The sequence below is a fragment of the Sceloporus occidentalis genome, unplaced genomic scaffold, assembly GCF_023333645.1.
Source record: "Sceloporus occidentalis isolate IW3139 unplaced genomic scaffold, rSceOcc1.0.p SCAF_1, whole genome shotgun sequence".
Taxonomy (NCBI): domain Eukaryota; kingdom Metazoa; phylum Chordata; class Lepidosauria; order Squamata; family Phrynosomatidae; genus Sceloporus; species Sceloporus occidentalis.
This window is the reverse complement of record NW_028316981.1, coordinates 5,102,944-5,121,369: the sequence shown is the minus strand read 5'-3', so window position 1 is coordinate 5,121,369 and position 18,426 is coordinate 5,102,944. Positions and strand designations below refer to the sequence as shown.

At 39.3% G+C, this 18,426-nt stretch overlaps 1 protein-coding gene across 3 annotated transcripts in view; it reads right to left on the bottom strand.

The window, feature by feature from the left end:
* Positions 1 to 321: 321 nt before the first annotated feature.
* Positions 322 to 18,426, bottom strand: part of LOC149320457 (uncharacterized) — a 24,265-nt gene continuing 6,160 nt past the window's right edge. For 2 of the 3 annotated variants that reach the window (XM_089500348.1, XM_089500358.1), the window contains exons 2-3: positions 2,989 to 7,074; positions 322 to 1,893 (exon numbers count right to left, since the gene is read on the bottom strand). In XM_089500348.1, the coding sequence (XP_089356474.1) occupies positions 1,634 to 1,893; positions 2,989 to 7,000 (4,272 nt within the window). In that variant the 5' untranslated portion in view covers positions 7,001 to 7,074 and the 3' untranslated portion in view covers positions 322 to 1,633. Of the gene's footprint in view, positions 1,894 to 2,988; positions 7,075 to 8,901; positions 9,008 to 18,426 lie in introns of all 3 variants that reach the window. The other variant, XM_089500352.1, reaches the window with a different exon arrangement.

Below are 18,426 nucleotides of genomic sequence, written 5' to 3'. Positions count from 1 at the left end.
TCTTTCATGCAGTCTTTGCAAGATGTCCTCTTTAGCTTCATTTGTGGCTTGTCATTAAATTCTGTCAAGCAGCTTCCTTTAATGAGAAAAGACTGGATTTTCCCACTCACCCTTTTAAAGCTGTTATAAGTTAGAGATGAAGGCGGGGGGGGGGGGTCTGCTCTTATGAGGTACTTTGGGGACAGAGCTGCAAGGTGGTTTGTATGTAATTTCAGAGGGATATGTTTTGATCCTTCATTTTCTCTTGGGAAAGGGAAAGCGAAGGGTTTAGTTTTGTAAGGCTCATACTCTGTCAGCTCTTGGATCAATTAACCAGTCAGGTTTGATGCAAAACAAACAGCACTTTATTGAAGATTTCCAAAACAGCACTTGTGACTCATTCAGCTTCTAAGCAGAGACTGCCCATCTCCGGCAATTACAATACTGTACATAAAATCCCCAGCAACTCCACCCCCTCCTTTTCCATCTACAAATTCCCCCTTGCTCCCCCTTTTTTATACTTAACTAACAGTTTCTAACCCCACAGACCACTGTACTGGCCTCCAGCCCTCTTGCAACTAATAACAAAGTATTGGTATCTGCCCCCCCCCCACCCCGAAGTCTATAGCTAAACTAAATATTCTCAGCCCACAACTCTTATTTCTCCTAACCCATTATCCCCAACCTTTCCAATATCTATTTATTTTCAATATATATTTATTTCTGATAGAATCCAAGGATGCTAACATACTCCTAACTGCCCAAATTCATCCACAATAATAGAAACAGCCAAATGAATATTTCACTTGCTTTGTTCCTTGCCTAAAGCCACTACTGGTGGCAATTTCCTCACAGGAATCGGTTGCTGTCATATAGTACATGGGGACTATTAATTTATGAATCTGCCTTACTTCCATCACTAACAGACTCACCAAATAATAATAATAATAATAATAATTAATAATAATAATGTCTCAGGCACACCTTCACCTGGGCAAGGGCTGTTCTTGCTGCCTCATCAAATCTGTGCTGACAAATTGGTTTTTGTTGTTAACTATCTTCAGGTTGACTTAGATGTATAGCAAACCTATTAATGCTGAGGTCTTCCAAATTCAGGGCTGTGGCTTTCTTGATAGAGTCTATCCATCTGTAACATGATCTTCCTCTTTTCCTACTATGAAAGTATTACTGAGCTTTTTTCTAATAATATTCCCCCAAACTGGGTTTCTGTTTTTGTCAAGATGGTCTCATCAACTCTTGTCACTGAAGTGCTATCTATCTATCTATCTATCTATCTATCTATCTATCTATCTATCTAATTCAACTAAGCCCAAAGAGTATAAACTAGTTGGACTAAGAATTGGAGTTAGATTAGTATCAACAGACATGTCCCCCTTCCTTTTGAGCATAAACTGGAAACAGCTGAACTGCTTCAAGAACAACAGTTCATTTTTCAAGGCAGAAGCTATGGCCTTTGTCTCTTCCATATCTTTTATGGCATTGGACTGGTTTAGGGACAGTTGTAGCCTCGTCCTCAACATGCTCACTATGTCCTTATACTGATTATGTTGTTTCACAATTACAGTAAAATGATTTTTATACTTTTGATCAACATCAAAACACCTCCTAAGCAAGACTGGCCATTTGGGTGATTTTAAAGAGTGTCTATTTTCTGTTTTTTATGAGGAGGTGCTGAGTCCCCTATTTCTGCTGCCTTTTGTTGACAGCTAGCAACAGAATTCTCCAAACTGTCTGCAGATGTTGCCTCTTCTAGTTGGTGTGTGTCTTGTCCTTTGCATCTGCCGAGGCTGTCTGGAATGGCAAGTGTTGAAATCGGGTGATCCATGCTCATACTTGCTGCTGTTGCAGAACTTGAAAGGTATCTCTTCTGAGTTGCGGCCAGGGTGGCATGGCCTGTGTTTGAAGCAAACATAGAATGTCAGATTGCCATAAGGCAAACCCCCAGTGACATATGAGTTCTTATACCCACTATTCATCAGATTAAATGTTAAGTGTAATGGTTTACTATTCATGGAACAATTATTAAGGGAACTTAAAAAGGAAAGTGCAAAGGGTTATGGATAAGCCTTAAGAAAACTAGGCAAAATCCTAAAGTGCAAAGCTATAAAGCTGAACACTAACATAAAGACAGCCCAAGCCATTATATTCCTCTTCATCATATACAGATTCGAAAGCTGGGCAGCGAAGAAATGACAAAAAGAAAATAAACTCAAACGCATTTGAGATGTGGTTGACAGCGAAGAAAACAAACAAATGGGTTCTGGAAGAGCTCAAGCCCAAACTCTCCCAGGAAGTCAGGATGCCCAAACTACTTCAGCCAAATCAGGGGGCTGTATAATTAAGCAGATAGGAAAAAAGATTCCATCTCAACATTAGTAGTAACTTACTGACAGTGAGAGCTGTTCAACAGTGGAACACACTCCCTTGGAATGTGGTGGTCTCCTTCTTTGGAGGTCTTTAAACAGAGGCTGGATAGCCATCTGTTAGGGGTGCTTTGATTGTGAATTCCTGCATGGCAGTGGGTTGGACTGGATGACCCTTGTGGTCTCTTCCAACTCTATGATTCTAAGTAGTACCGTCAGGGTAATTTATCTGAAAAGACCATCTCTCTCTCTCTCTCTCTCTCTCTCTCACACACACACACAGCATGATAATTTCTGAATGTCTGGGAAGCTCGCTTATCACTGCTACTGCAACACCAGTGAGAAAGAGGCTACCTTTTTGTTTGGTGTCTGAAAGCTCTCCCTTGATGCTCAGGGAGTGAGGCTAGTATCTGAATAGGGTATACCTCACCCTAGGATTTCATGTGACCTCCACCCTCTTTCCTGTCATGCAAGCCTCCTATCAGTAGGGCACCATTACTTCCTATGTTTGTGGGTTTCCAAAGTAGGCCCCTTAAAGGAACAGACAGCAGACAAACTGGTGATGGAAATTCAAGCATTTGAAACAACAGCCATCAAATATAGAAAAGTTTCTAGCAGGCCATACCTGTGCCAGGGTCTTGCCATGTTTCAGAGAATTGTGTTCTATCAGTTTCCACAATCTTGTTTCTGTCTAGCTGCACAGCTTGGAGGGGACCCATCACCTTCAGCAGTGGGTCATCTAGTTTTTTTTGTAGATTATCTAGTTCTTCTTGGGCATCATTTAGTTCATCATGCACTGGTACAAACAGCTCCTCTTGCAAGATATCCAGGTTTTTTGGTGGAACATGCCTCATGGTGTTCAACTTCTCTTGCAGGGCAAGCAGTTTCTCCTGCAGGGCACTCAACATCTTCAGGGGAACACCCTGCAGGACATCCTCCAAGGCAGCCAGCTCCTCACAAAGATCATACAGCTGCTCAAGTGGGTCATCTCTCAGTATATCCACCAATTCCTGCAGGGCTTCCACCTTCTGCAGAACATTCTTCAAAGTGCCATCCCACAAGATAAAGCATAGGCTATCCACCTTGTTCTGCAAATCTACCATCTTCTGAGGGACATCCCACACAGCACGTACTTTCTCCTGTAGGGTTTCCATTCTGTTCAAAGGAACATCCTGCAGTACTCTTAGCTTCTCTTGTAATGCATTCAGCTTATTCTCCAGAGTAGTATCCTTTAAGACACTCTGCAAGACATTCAGAACAGTGTTCAACCTATCCAGTGAGGCACTCTGCTCCACCTGAAAGACACCTAATTCTCTCACTGAGTTATCTTTTAGGGCATGTTGGAGGGCATCCACCTTCTCCCACAGTGCACCCACCTCCTCATGTATCGAACTCTTCAGGGCATCCACCTTCTCTTGCAGGGAATCAATGCTCTTTAGCAGCACTTCAAAACTCTTCTGCAAGACATCCACATGCTTTATGAGGTCATCCAAATGCTTTTCCAAGGAATCCCGTAGAACATCCACTTCTAGTGGGGCACGGCAGAAGATAACAACCTCCCCTTGCAGGGCATCTGTTTTTTTGTTCAAGCCAGCCAGCCACTCCTGCACCAGGGTATTGCACAAAAAATCCCACACAGCATCCTCCAGGACCTCTGCCTCCAGTGAATCACTGCACAGGGCATCCTGTATAAATTTCTGCTGGGCATATCGTAAATCAGACATTTTATAGCACAGGGAATCAGCTTTCTTCTTTGCATAGTCATGCAAGGCACTCTCCAGGGCACCCACCTTCTCCTGAAGGGTGCCTACCTTTTCCTGTGGGACATCCTGCAGGGCACCCACTTCCTTTTCCAAGGCAGCTACCTTCTCACCCAGAGCAGCCCATAAAACATCCCACAAGTCACACACCTTCTCACACAGAGCTCTTGTCTTCTCCTGTGGGGCATCACTCAGCTCCTTCTCTAGGGCACACAGCTCTTCCTGAAAGGTACACAACTCTTCATCTGGAGCCTCCCTCCACAAATCTAGTTTCTTTTTCAGGGCATCCAGATTCTTCTTCTGCCCATACAATAGAGCATCCTGCAAAGCATCCAACCTCTCTTGCATGGCAGTAAGCATTCTGAAGGGGATACCCTGGAGGACATCCTGCATAGCATTCAGCTCTTCCCAAAGATCACCCACTTTTTCCTCTGGCTCATTCCACAGGGCATCCACCTTTTCCTGCATGGCTTCCTTCTTCTCCCACAAGGCATCCTTCAACAAGCCCTTCCACAGAGAGTGACACAGAAGAGCCATCTTTGCCTTCAGGGCATACGTCTCCTTCAGGGAAACCCCCAGAATGGCACCCACCTTCTCTCGTAGGGCACCCACCTTCCCTTGAAGAGCATCCATATCATCCAATGAGATGTCTTGAAGCATACACACCTTCTCTTTCAAGACATACAGCTTCTCCTGCCCTGGGGCATCTCTTAGGAGGTCCCTTAAGGCAGTCTGCATAACTTTGACCTTCTCTCCTAAGGCATTTAGTTCTTTGGGCAGAACACTCAGCTCCTCCTGTGGGATGTCTTGGAAAACATGCTGCAAGGCATCTAGCTTCTTCTTCAGATCACCCATTATTTTCTGGGGAACATTCCTTAGGGCAGCTAGCTTCTCTTTCAAGGTCTCAATTTTTCCTTGCTCGGCAACTACTTTCTTCTGCAAGGCCTTCACATGCTTGAGCAGGATATCCACATTCTTTAGCAGCGCTTTCACCTTCCTTGGGGAATAACACTGGACTTTCACATCCTCCTTTAGGGCATCCATCTTCTCTTTCAAGGCACCCAGCTCCCTCTGTGACACGTCAATCAATAGAAAATCCTCCATGCCATCCTTCAAGGCATCCATTATTCGCTTGGTATCCCCTTCCTCCAGGGAATCAGTGCACAGGGCATCCCGCATACACACCCACTGAGAAGCTTGTACATCAAACATTTTATCCCACAGGGAATCGGCTTTCTTCTCTGCATAGTCATGCAAGGCACTCTCCAGGGCGCCCACCTTCTCCTGAAGGGTGCCTACCTTTTCCTGTGGGACATCCTGCAGTGCTCTCATTTCCTGTTCCAAGGCAGCTACCTTCTCACCCAGAACAGCCCATAAAACATCCCACAAGTCACACACCTTCTCACACAGAGCTCTTGACTTCTCCTGTGGGGCATCACTCAGCTCGTTCTCTAGGGCACACAGCTCTTCCTGCAAGGTACACAACTCTTCACCTGAGGCCTCCCTCCACAAATTCAGTTTTTCTTCCAGGTCATCCAGATTCTTCTTCTGCTCATGCAATAGGGTATCCTGCAAAGCATCCAACCTCTCTTGCATGGCAGTAAGCATTCTCATAGGGATACCCTGGAGAACATCCTGCAAGGCATCCAGCTCTTCCCAAACATCACCCACTCTTTCCTTCGGCTCCTTCCACAGGGCATCCACCTTCTCCTGCATAGCTTTTTCCTTCTCCTGCAAGGCATCTTTCAATGAGCCCTTCCGCAGAGAGTGGCACAGATGAGCTGTCTTCCCCTCCAGTGCATGTGTCTCCTTCAGGGAAACTCCCAGAATGGCACCCACCTTCTCTTGCAGGGCATCCACCTTCCCCTGCAAGGCACTCACCTTCTCCAGTGAGATGTCCCACAGATCACTCACCTTCTCTTTCAAGCCATCCAGCTTCCCCTGCTGTGGGGTATCTCTCAGGAGGTTCCTCAAGGTAGTCTGCACCACTTTCACCTTCTCTTGTAATGCATTCAGTTTTTTTGGCAAGATGCCCAGTTCCTTTGGCAGGGTGTTCTGGAGGACATGATGCAGGGCATCCAGCTTCTTCCTCAGACCGCCCCCCATTTTCTGGGGGGCATCCTTGAGGGAAGCCAGCTTCTCCTGCAGGGTCTCCATACTTCCTTGCTTTTCATCCACTTTGTTCTGCAAGGCCTCCACCTGCTCCAGCACATTATCCACATCCTTTAGCAGGGCTTTTACCTCCCTTGGGGTGGGACACCAGGTTGCCACTTCCTTCTTTAACACATCCATCTTCTCTTTCAAGGTATCTAGTTCCTTCTGTGGTGGACCAATGAACAGGAACTCCCACACAGCATCCTTCAGGACATCCACCTTTTGCTGGGTATCCCCTTTTTCCAGGGAATCAGTACACAGGGCTTCTTGCATGTGCTCCCACTGGGAACATTTTAACGCAAACATGTTATCCAATAGCAAATCTGCCCTCTTTTCTGCAAAGGCATGCAAGGCGTGTGTCAGATCATTCACCTTCTTCTGGAGGGTGCCCACTTTTTTGTGCGAGAGTGGAACATCCTGCAGGCCACTCACCTCCTGCTCCAGGGCAGCCACCTTCTCCTGCAGCTTAGCCCAAAAAGCATCCCACAAGTCCCACACTTTCTCCTGAAGTGCTTCTACCTGGCCCTGTGGGGCTTCCTCCAGATCCTTCTGCAGGTTATACAGCTCTCCGGGGAAGAAACGCAGCTCCTCCTCTACAGTGTCATTCAGGGGATCCAACATTTCCTGCAAAACGTCCAGTTTATTTTCCAGGCAATCTGGCAAGGGCTGCTCACTGTCTTCCTCCTCCTGATGGACGTCCAGCCTTCCCTTGCCTTCCTCCATGCCTTGCCCCTCCTTTTCCTGCTCTTTCCTTCAGTTGTTGTCGTTATTACTGCTGCGTGCCTTCATGTTTTAGCCTGGAGAATAGAAGGTTAAAAGGTGATATGATAGACCTGTTTAAATATTTTAAGGGATGTCCTATTGAGGAGGGAGCAAGCTTGTTTTCTACTGCTCCAGAGACAGAGAACACAGAACAATGGATGGGGCCGTTTCCACTGGGGTTTAACGCGGGTTACGAATCGAATTCAGAGAGAGGCGTGCCCATTTGAACCTGATTTAAACCTAGAACGGTTCTAGATCACCCCGCATGCGTTCCCATTTGAAATCGATTCTTTTTTTCGTTCTTTTTATAAACCGCGTTAAAGGCGTATAACCCGCGTTAAAAAAATACAAGGGGAGGGTGTTCTCACTTAAGATTTGAAACGAATTAAAATACAACGTTTTTAATAGATCCGATTCAAAATAACCCTGGTCTTATCCCACGTTCCGAATCGCTTTTATTCTTCGTTCCCATCTGGTTTTTTAAATCGAAGTTTTTACCTGCAAGCGTTCCTACTTGGCATGAATTCGGTGTTTAAATAAATCGGTTCTTCTCCTCCATACCTTATTTGGAGCTGTCAATCAATAGTACGTCAGAATGTCGTAACGTTAATCCAGAATATTTGGAAGCGATTTATCTTTTGGCATCGTTTCCATTTCATTGACAGCCAGGGAGAATCCCTTCAGAGAGCCCAGAGATCAATGGGAGAGGCTTCTGGCAAAGCGAAGCTCTTTCCAGAGGAACTATGGGATAGGTTTTGGAGGGCAGCATCCTGTCTCCCAAGACAGCCAGGGAGAATCCCTTCAGAGAGCCCAGAGATCAATGGGAGAGGCTTCTGGCAAAGCGAAGCTCTTTCCAGAGGAACTATGGGATAGGTTTTGGAGGGCAGCATCTTGTCTCCCAAGATAGCCAGGGAGAATCCCTTCAGAGAGCCCAGAGATCAATGGGAGAGGCTTCTGGCAAAGCGAATTAGAGGAACCCAACCTCTTTCCAGAGGAACTATGGGAGAATCCCTTCAGAGAGCACAGAGATCAATGAAGGAGGCTGCTGGAAAACCAGGGAGGGAGCACTCTTCCCAAACATTCTCTTTCCAGGGTTGGAGGAGAAGGCAGATTCCATTTGAGAAAGGGAGAGAGAAAGGCTCTGTCCCCCCCCCCCCAATTGATCAGAGCCCTTCCCTGCCTGGGCGAGATCAGATGCCTCCTCACAAGGAGCCTTCCCTTCCTGCCTCTCCTCCTTTAGAAATGGGCTCTCCCCACACAGAGGGGAGGTTGCAATCCACCGGGGGAAGCCTTGAGCAGCCGGGACTTCAGGTGTTTAAAGCGCTGAAGAGATTAAGCGCCTGTAAACCATTAAATAAAAAATAAAAATAATCCTTATCTCTTATTGAAAGACCACAGCGGACAAAGGGGTGAGGGAAGCAAAAATGGCGACAGCCAGAAGGATGGGGACAGAAAGGCAACTCCCCCAAGGACAGCCCCATCGCACTCCGCTCCTCCCATTCATCTAATGCGATTTCAAAGGCTGTCGTTCCTATTTAAATGCTCCGGTTCCTAACTCAAATCAATGGAAAAACGTAGGTCGGACCCTAGTGTTTTTTTTAACACGTGTTAAATGAGGAAAACTCGATTCAAAATTTTATCCCGCTCTACAATTCGATTTGTAGTGGGGACGATTGCGGGTTGCTCTAGAACCGTTCTAGGTTTAAATCGGATCCTAATAGGAACGCCACTCCTTGGATTCGATTCAGAACGCGGAGTTTCACCTAGTGGGAACATCCCCAGGTCAACCCTTCTATTTTCCATTACTCCGGGATAGGAATCGATGTATTTTAAATGGAAACGATAATCCATGATTCGGTTACCAGTATGGGAGGAGTCAAGTGCGAGGGGGGCTGGCTCCTTGCCTTGTCCCCATCCATCGTGGCCGTCGCCATTTTCCTCATCGCCCCTGTCTGCGGAGATTGTGTTCTGAAGGTAAGGAAATAATTGTGTTGTAAGGTTTTGTTTGGTAATGTCTTGAATTTTGCTCAGGTTTACTAAATTTTGTCATGTCTTTGCAGTTACAGCATCAGTGCCCAAAACACACTGCACAAATAATACAGGACTACTGTAATGGCCCCTGTTCAGTGCTATGGAATTCTGTGAACATGTCCACCCCCCCTCCGAAGAAAGGCCAATGTGTGTGTATATATGTGTGTGTGTGTGTATACACACACACACACACACACACACACACACACACATCTATCTAGCCTTTTCTTCTGAGGGTGGGCATATGTGTGTTTGGGAGTGTGTGTGGAAATATACATGGGAATATTAAATCCAGGGACATATAAATGAGAATATTATATCCAGGAAATATTAAATCCAGATGGAATTATAAATGAGAATATTACATCCAGGGAATATTAAATCCAGATGGAATTATAAATGAGAATATTACATCCAGGGAATATTAAATCCAGATGGAATTATAAATGAGAATATTGCATCCAGGGAATATTAAATCCAGATGGAAATATAACTGGGAATATTACATCCATGGAAAATATAGATGGGAATATTAAATCCATGGAAATATAGATGGGAATATTATATCCAGGGAAAATATAGATGGGAATATTAAATCCAGGGAAATATAAATGGGAATATTATATCCAGGGAAATATAAATGGGAATATTATATCCAGGGAAAATATAGATGGGAATATTACATCCAGGAAATATTAAATCCAGATGGAAATATAAATGGGAATATTACATCCAGGAAATATTATATCCATGGAAAATATAAATGGGAATATTACATCCAGGGAATATTAAATCCAGATGGAAATATAAACTCCCTCTCTAATGACAGTGTTCTTGGCAACTTTCAAATATCTGTCATTGACTTTGCCTTTCCACTGTGGATGCCCAGCTCAGTAACAAACATGGTTTTGTTAGAGGCATGTATGATCTTCCATGCAGGAATTCCCTCTCTAGTGACATTTTGCAAGGTGGCAGTCCAGCTGCTCCCTTGGAATCTGCCATGCACTACTTCCTGCAGGACAATAGGAAGGATGGCAAGCCTCTCATGGTCAGCAGTCTAGCCACCCCAGGGGACTCGCTTTTAGTGAGTGACCTTAGAATGCAGGAACATGGTTTTGTTAGAGGCATGCATGATCTTCCATGCAGGAATTCCCTCTCTAGTGACATTTTGCAAGCCTGAAAGAACCCATACATCAGATAAGCCAAGACTGGGGAAAAGTTCTGATAGTGTGTGTTTCCATGCAGGAATTCACTGTCTAAAGAAAATTTTTTCTGCTTATTACAGCAACCAACGCTGCCCGCAAAATTGCATCTTTGAAGCCTTTTGAAAGCATGAAAAGACTAGTTGCGAGAAAATGTGCCAACAATGATGATTGACTGAGGAAAGAGATGCAGTGGAATAAAACGTTTTTGGATAAAACTAATTCAAATTTTATGGAGCTTATTTCTGTTTTGAAAGATCTCTCGTCAACCTATAAGGAGGCTTGTTCAAAATTGCAAACTAAAGAAATCAGGGTAGTGAGACACAAGCAGGATTCGATTGAGCCTGGTGATAAAGAATGTGTGGTGCACATTGATGGGAATGTGTGGTGCACATTGATGGGAATGACCCAGGTACTAGTAGCATTATGGTACCAGCGTCCAAAGTAAGGTCACAAATAATTATTCGGAAACCTGTTCCCTTTTCTCCATAATATTCAGCAGTAAAGATAGGGTTAGTAACAGATATGTGTTAAATATTAGCAATTTGTAACCCTTAACAATGTATGCGAAATGTAGTCTTACAATAGTATCGCATTTTGTAAACTAGTGTAGTGCTTATGTACATCTGCCAAATATTTGACCTAATTCTATTTTGTGGAGTTAACAATTTACGGGCAGAAATGGAATTATGCTATGAATAATAAAAAGTTATTATTTCTAAACAATATGAAAAGCAACATTTCTTTCTTAATAAAAACCATTTTCTTAATAGCATGCACATAGAAATACCAGCTTTACACAAATCCTTGGAAAACCCTTGCAAACTTCTGGGAATATTAAATCCAGAGGGAAATATAAATGGGAATATAAATCCCATCGCTGCCTTCGGTTTGGGGAACAAGGAGTGAAACAGAAACCTCCCTTGCAAACTTCTCCTTCCCTTCTTCCCTCCTGAGAAGTGATGGGAATATAAATCCCATCGCTGCCTTCGGTTTGGGGAAGCAAGGAGTGAAACAGAAACCTCCCTTGCAAACTTCTCCTTCCCTTCTTCTCTCCTGAGAAGTGATGGGAATATAAATCCCATCACTGCCTTCAGTTTGGGGAACAAGGAATGAAACAGAAACCTCCCTTGCAAACTTCTCCTTCCCTCCTTTCCTCCTGAGAAGTGATGGGAATATAAATCCCATCGTTGCCTTTGGTTTGGGGAAGCAAGGAGTGAAACAGAAACCTCCCTTGCAAACTTCTCCTTCCCTCCTTTCCTCCTGAGAAGTGATGGGAATATAAATCCCATCCTTGCCTTCGGTTTGGGGAAGCAAGGAGTGAAACAGAAACCTCCCTTGCAAACTTCTCCTTCCCTCCTTCCCTCCTGAGAAGTGATGGGAATATAAATCCCATCGCTGCCTTCGGTTTGGGGAAGCAAGGAGTGAAACAGAAACCTCCCTTGCAAACTTCTCCTTCCCTCCTTCCCTCCTGAGAAGTGATGGGAATATAAATCCCATCGCTTCGGTTTGGGGAAGCAAGGAGTGAAACAGAAACCTCCCTTGCAAATTTCTCCTTCCCTCCTTCCCTCCTGAGAAGTGATGGGAATATAAATCCCATCGCTGCCTTCGGTTTGGGGAAGCAAGGAGTGAAACAGAAACCTCCCTTGCAAACTTTTCCTTCCCTTCTTCCCTCCTGAGAAGTGATGGGAATATAAATCCCATCACTGCCTTCAGTTTGGGGAACAAGGAGTGAAACAGAAACCTCCCTTGCAAACTTCTCCTTCCCTTCTTCCCTCCTGAGAAGTGATGGGAATATAAATCCCATCGCTGCCTTCGTACAGGTTGGGCTGTTGAAAGCCTGCAGCCAGCAAACTATCACAAAGGGATGATGGGACCTGTAATCCCCTAACTATGTTAGCTCCACTCAGCTGGCATTCCAAGGGTTAAGATCTGCCTTGCCCAGCCTCAGGACTTGCTGTGCTACAAAGGAATTCGGGGCTGATCAGCCAGTGAAAGAGAAACAAGACATAGTTTCCTTCTAAGTACCACTAAGTACAGACGCTAACTTGAAGAAATGCTAAAGTTTCTTTGTCTACAGGGTTTGTGCACCCAGGGAAAAGGGGGGGCATTTCTGTTCTTGTGCATTGGGCTTTCTGTCTAACTCCTGTCTGCTAAATCCTAGTGTACGAAGCTGCTTCCAGATGGTGTTTTGCATCTCTCGAAGCAATTCCCTGGATGTAATATTCTCATTTATAATTCCATCTGGATTTAATATTCCCTGGATGTAATATTCTCATTTATAATTCCATCTGGATTTAATATTCCCTGGATGTAATATTCTCATTTATAATTCCATCTGGATTTAATATTTCCTGGATATACTATTCCCATCTATATTTCCCTGGATATAATATTCTCATTTATATTTCCCTGGATTTAATATTCCCTGGATGCAATATTCTCATTTATAATTACATCTGGATTTAATATTCCCTGGATATAATATTCTCATTTATAATTCCATCTGGATTTAATATTCCCTGGATGTAATATTCTCATTTATAATTCCATCTGGATTTAATATTTCCTGGATATACTATTCCCATCTATATTTCCCTGGATATAATATTCTCATTTATATTTCCCTTGATTTAATATTCCCTGGATGCAATATTCTCATTTATAATTACATCTGGATTTAATATTCCCTGGATATAATATTCTCATTTATATTTCCCTGGATTTAATATTCCCTGGATGTAATATTCTCATTTATAATTCCATCTGGATTTAATATTCCCTGGATGTAATATTCTCATTTATAATTCCATCTGGATTTAATATTTCCTGGATATACTATTCCCATCTATATTTCCCTGGATGTAATATTCTCATTTATATTTCCATCTGGATTTAATATTCCCTGGATGCAATATTCTCATTTATAATTACATCTGGATTTAATATTCCCTGGATATAATATTCTCATTTATATTTCCCTGGATTTAATATTCCCTGGATGTAATATTCTCATTTATATTTCCATCTGGATTTAATATTCCCTGGATGCAATATTCTCATTTATAATTACATCTGGATTTAATATTCCCTGGATATAATATTCTCATTTATATTTCCCTGGATTTAATATTCCCTGGATATAATATTCCCACTTATATTTCCATCTGGATTTAATATTCCCTGGATGTAATATTCTCATTTATAATTCCATCTGGATTTAATATTTCCTGGATATATTATTCCCATCTATATTTCCCTGGATATAATATTCTCATTTATATTTCCCTGGATTTAATATTCCCTGGATGCAATATTCTCATTTATAATTACATCTGGATTTAATATTCCCTGGATGTAATATTCTCATTTATATTTCCATCTGGATTTAATATTCCCTGGATGTAATATTCTCATTTATATTTCCATCTGGATTTAATATTCCCTGGATGTAATATTCTCATTTATAATTCCATCTGGATTTAATATTCCCTGGATATAATATTCCCATCTATATTTTCCATGGATGTAATATTCCCAGTTACATTTCCATCTGGATTTAATATTCCCTGGATGTAATATTCTCATTTATATTTCCATCTGGATTTAATATTCCCTGGATGTAATATTCTCATTTATATTTCCATCTGGATTTAATATTCCCTGGATGTAATATTCTGATTTATAATTACATCTGGATTTAATATTTCCTGGATATACTATTCCCATCTATATTTCCCTGGATGTAATATTCTCATTTATATTCCCATCTGGATTTAATATTTCCTGGATATAATATTCCCATTTATATTTTACCTGGATATAATATTCCCAGTTATATTTCCATCTGGATTTAATATTCCCTGGATGTAATATTCTCATTTATATTTCCATCTGGATTTAATATTCCCTGGATGCAATATTCTGATTTATAATTACATCTGGATTTAATATTCCCTGGATATAATATTCCCATCTATATTTTCCATGGATGTAATATTCCCAGTTATATTTCCATCTGGATTTAATATTCCCTGGATATAATATTCTCATTTATATTTCCCTGGATTTAATATTCCCTGGATGTAATATTCTCATTTATATTTCCATCTGGATTTAATATTCCCTGGATATAATATTCCCATTTATATTTTACCTGGATATAATATTCCCACTTATATTTGCATCTGGATTTAATATTCCCTGGATGTAATATTCTCATTAATATTTCCATCTGGATTTAATATTCCCTGGATGTAATATTCTCATTTATAATTCCATCTGGATTTAATATTCCCTGGATATAATATTCCCATCTATATTTTCCATGGATGTAATATTCCCAGTTATATTTCCATCTGGATTTAATATTCCCTGGATGTAATATTCTCATTTATATTTCCATCTGGATTTAATATTCCCTGGATGTAATATTCTCATTTATAATTCCATCTGGATTTAATATTCCCTGGATGTAATATTCTCATTTATAATTCCATCTGGATTTAATATTCCCTGGATGTAATATTCTCATTTATAATTCCATCTGGATTTAATATTTCCTGGATATACTATTCCCATCTATATTTCCCTGGATGTAATATTCTCATTTATATTCCCATCTGGATTTAATATTTCCTGGATATAATATTCCCATTTATATTTTACCTGGATATAATATTCCCAGTTATATTTCCATCTGGATTTAATATTCCCTGGATGTAATATTCTCATTTATAATTCCATCTGGATTTAATATTCCCTGGATATAATATTCCCATCTATATTTTCCATGGATGTAATATTCCCAGTTATATTTCCATCTGGATTTAATATTCCCTGGATGTAATATTCTCATTTATATTTCCATCTGGATTTAATATTCCCTGGATGTAATATTCTCATTTATAATTCCATCTGGATTTAATATTCCCTGGATGTAATATTCTCATTTATAATTCCATCTGGATTTAATATTCCCTGGATGTAATATTCTCATTTATAATTCCATCTGGATTTAATATTCCCTGGATGTAATATTCTCATTTATAATTCCATCTGGATTTAATATTTCCTGGATATACTATTCCCATCTATATTTCCCTGGATGTAATATTCTCATTTATATTCCCATCTGGATTTAATATTTCCTGGATATAATATTCCCATTTATATTTTACCTGGATATAATATTCCCAGTTATATTTCCATCTGGATTTAATATTCCCTGGATGTAATATTCTCATTTATATTTCCATCTGGATTTAATATTCCCTGGATGTAATATTCTCATTTATAATTCCATCTGGATTTAATATTCCCTGGATATAATATTCCCATCTATATTTTCCATGGATGTAATATTCCCAGTTATATTTCCATCTGGATTTAATATTCCCTGGATGTAATATTCTCATTTATATTTCCATCTGGATTTAATATTCCCTGGATATACTATTCCCATCTATATTTTCCATGGATGTAATATTCTCATTTATAATTCCATCTGGATTTAATATTCCCTGGATGTAATATTCTCATTTATAATTCCATCTGGATTTAATATTTCCTGGATATACTATTCCCATCTATATTTCCCTGGATGTAATATTCTCATTTATATTTCCATCTGGATTTAATATTTCCTGGATATAATATTCCCATTTATATTTTACCTGGATATAATATTCCCAGTTATATTTCCATCTGGATTTAATATTCCCTGGATGTAATATTCTCATTTATATTTCCATCTGGATTTAATATTCCCTGGATGCAATATTCTCATTTATAATTACATCTGGATTTAATATTCCCTGGATATAATATTCTCATTTATATTTCCCTGGATTTAATATTCCCTGGATGTAATATTCTCATTTATATTTCCATCTGGATTTAATATTCCCTGGATGCAATATTCTCATTTATAATTACATCTGGATTTAATATTCCCTGGATATAATATTCTCATTTATATTTCCCTGGATTTAATATTCCCTGGATGTAATATTCTCATTTATATTTCCATCTGGATTTAATATTCCCTGGATGCAATATTCTCATTTATAATTACATCTGGATTTAATATTCCCTGGATATAATATTCTCATTTATATTTCCCTGGATTTAATATTCCCTGGATGTAATATTCTCATTTATATTTCCATCTGGATTTAATATTCCCTGGATATAATATTCCCACTTATATTTCCATCTGGATTTAATATTCCCTGGATGTAATATTCTCATTTATAATTCCATCTGGATTTAATATTTCCTGGATATATTATTCCCATCTATATTTCCCTGGATATAATATTCTCATTTATATTTCCCTGGATTTAATATTCCCTGGATGCAATATTCTCATTTATAATTACATCTGGATTTAATATTCCCTGGATGTAATATTCTCATTTATATTTCCATCTGGATTTAATATTCCCTGGATGTAATATTCTCATTTATAATTCCATCTGGATTTAATATTCCCTGGATATAATATTCCCATCTATATTTTCCATGGATGTAATATTCCCAGTTACATTTCCATCTGGATTTAATATTCCCTGGATGTAATATTCTCATTTATATTTCCATCTGGATTTAATATTCCCTGGATGTAATATTCTCATTTATATTTCCATCTGGATTTAATATTCCCTGGATGTAATATTCTCATTTATAATTCCATCTGGATTTAATATTCCCTGGATATAATATTCCCATCTATATTTTCCATGGATGTAATATTCCCAGTTATATTTCCATCTGGATTTAATATTCCCTGGATGTAATATTCTCATTTATATTTCCATCTGGATTTAATATTCCCTGGATGTAATATTCTCATTTATAATTCCATCTGGATTTAATATTCCCTGGATGTAATATTCTCATTTATAATTCCATCTGGATTTAATATTCCCTGGATGTAATATTCTCATTTATAATTCCATCTGGATTTAATATTCCCTGGATGTAATATTCTCATTTATAATTCCATCTGGATTTAATATTTCCTGGATATACTATTCCCATCTATATTTCCCTGGATGTAATATTCTCATTTATATTCCCATCTGGATTTAATATTTCCTGGATATAATATTCCCATTTATATTTTACCTGGATATAATATTCCCAGTTATATTTCCATCTGGATTTAATATTCCCTGGATGTAATATTCTCATTTATATTTCCATCTGGATTTAATATTCCCTGGATGTAATATTCTCATTTATAATTCCATCTGGATTTAATATTCCCTGGATATAATATTCCCATCTATATTTTCCATGGATGTAATATTCCCAGTTATATTTCCATCTGGATTTAATATTCCCTGGATGTAATATTCTCATTTATATTTCCATCTGGATTTAATATTCCCTGGATATACTATTCCCATCTATATTTTCCATGGATGTAATATTCTCATTTATAATTCCATCTGGATTTAATATTCCCTGGATGTAATATTCTGATTTATAATTACATCTGGATTTAATATTTCCTGGATATACTATTCCCATCTATATTTCCCTGGATGTAATATTCTCATTTATATTCCCATCTGGATTTAATATTTCCTGGATATAATATTCCCATTTATATTTTACCTGGATATAATATTCCCAGTTATATTTCCATCTGGATTTAATATTCCCTGGATGTAATATTCTCATTTATATTTCCATCTGGATTTAATATTCCCTGGATGCAATATTCTGATTTATAATTACATCTGGATTTAATATTCCCTGGATATAATATTCCCATCTATATTTTCCATGGATGTAATATTCCCAGTTATATTTCCATCTGGATTTAATATTCCCTGGATATAATATTCTCATTTATATTTCCCTGGATTTAATATTCCCTGGATGTAATATTCTCATTTATATTTCCATCTGGATTTAATATTCCCTGGATATAATATTCCCATTTATATTTTACCTGGATATAATATTCCCACTTATATTTGCATCTGGATTTAATATTCCCTGGATGTAATATTCTCATTTATAATTCCATCTGGATTTAATATTCCCTGGATGTAATATTCTCATTTATAATTCCATCTGGATTTAATATTTCCTGGATATAATATTCCCATTTATATTTTACCTGGATATAATATTCCC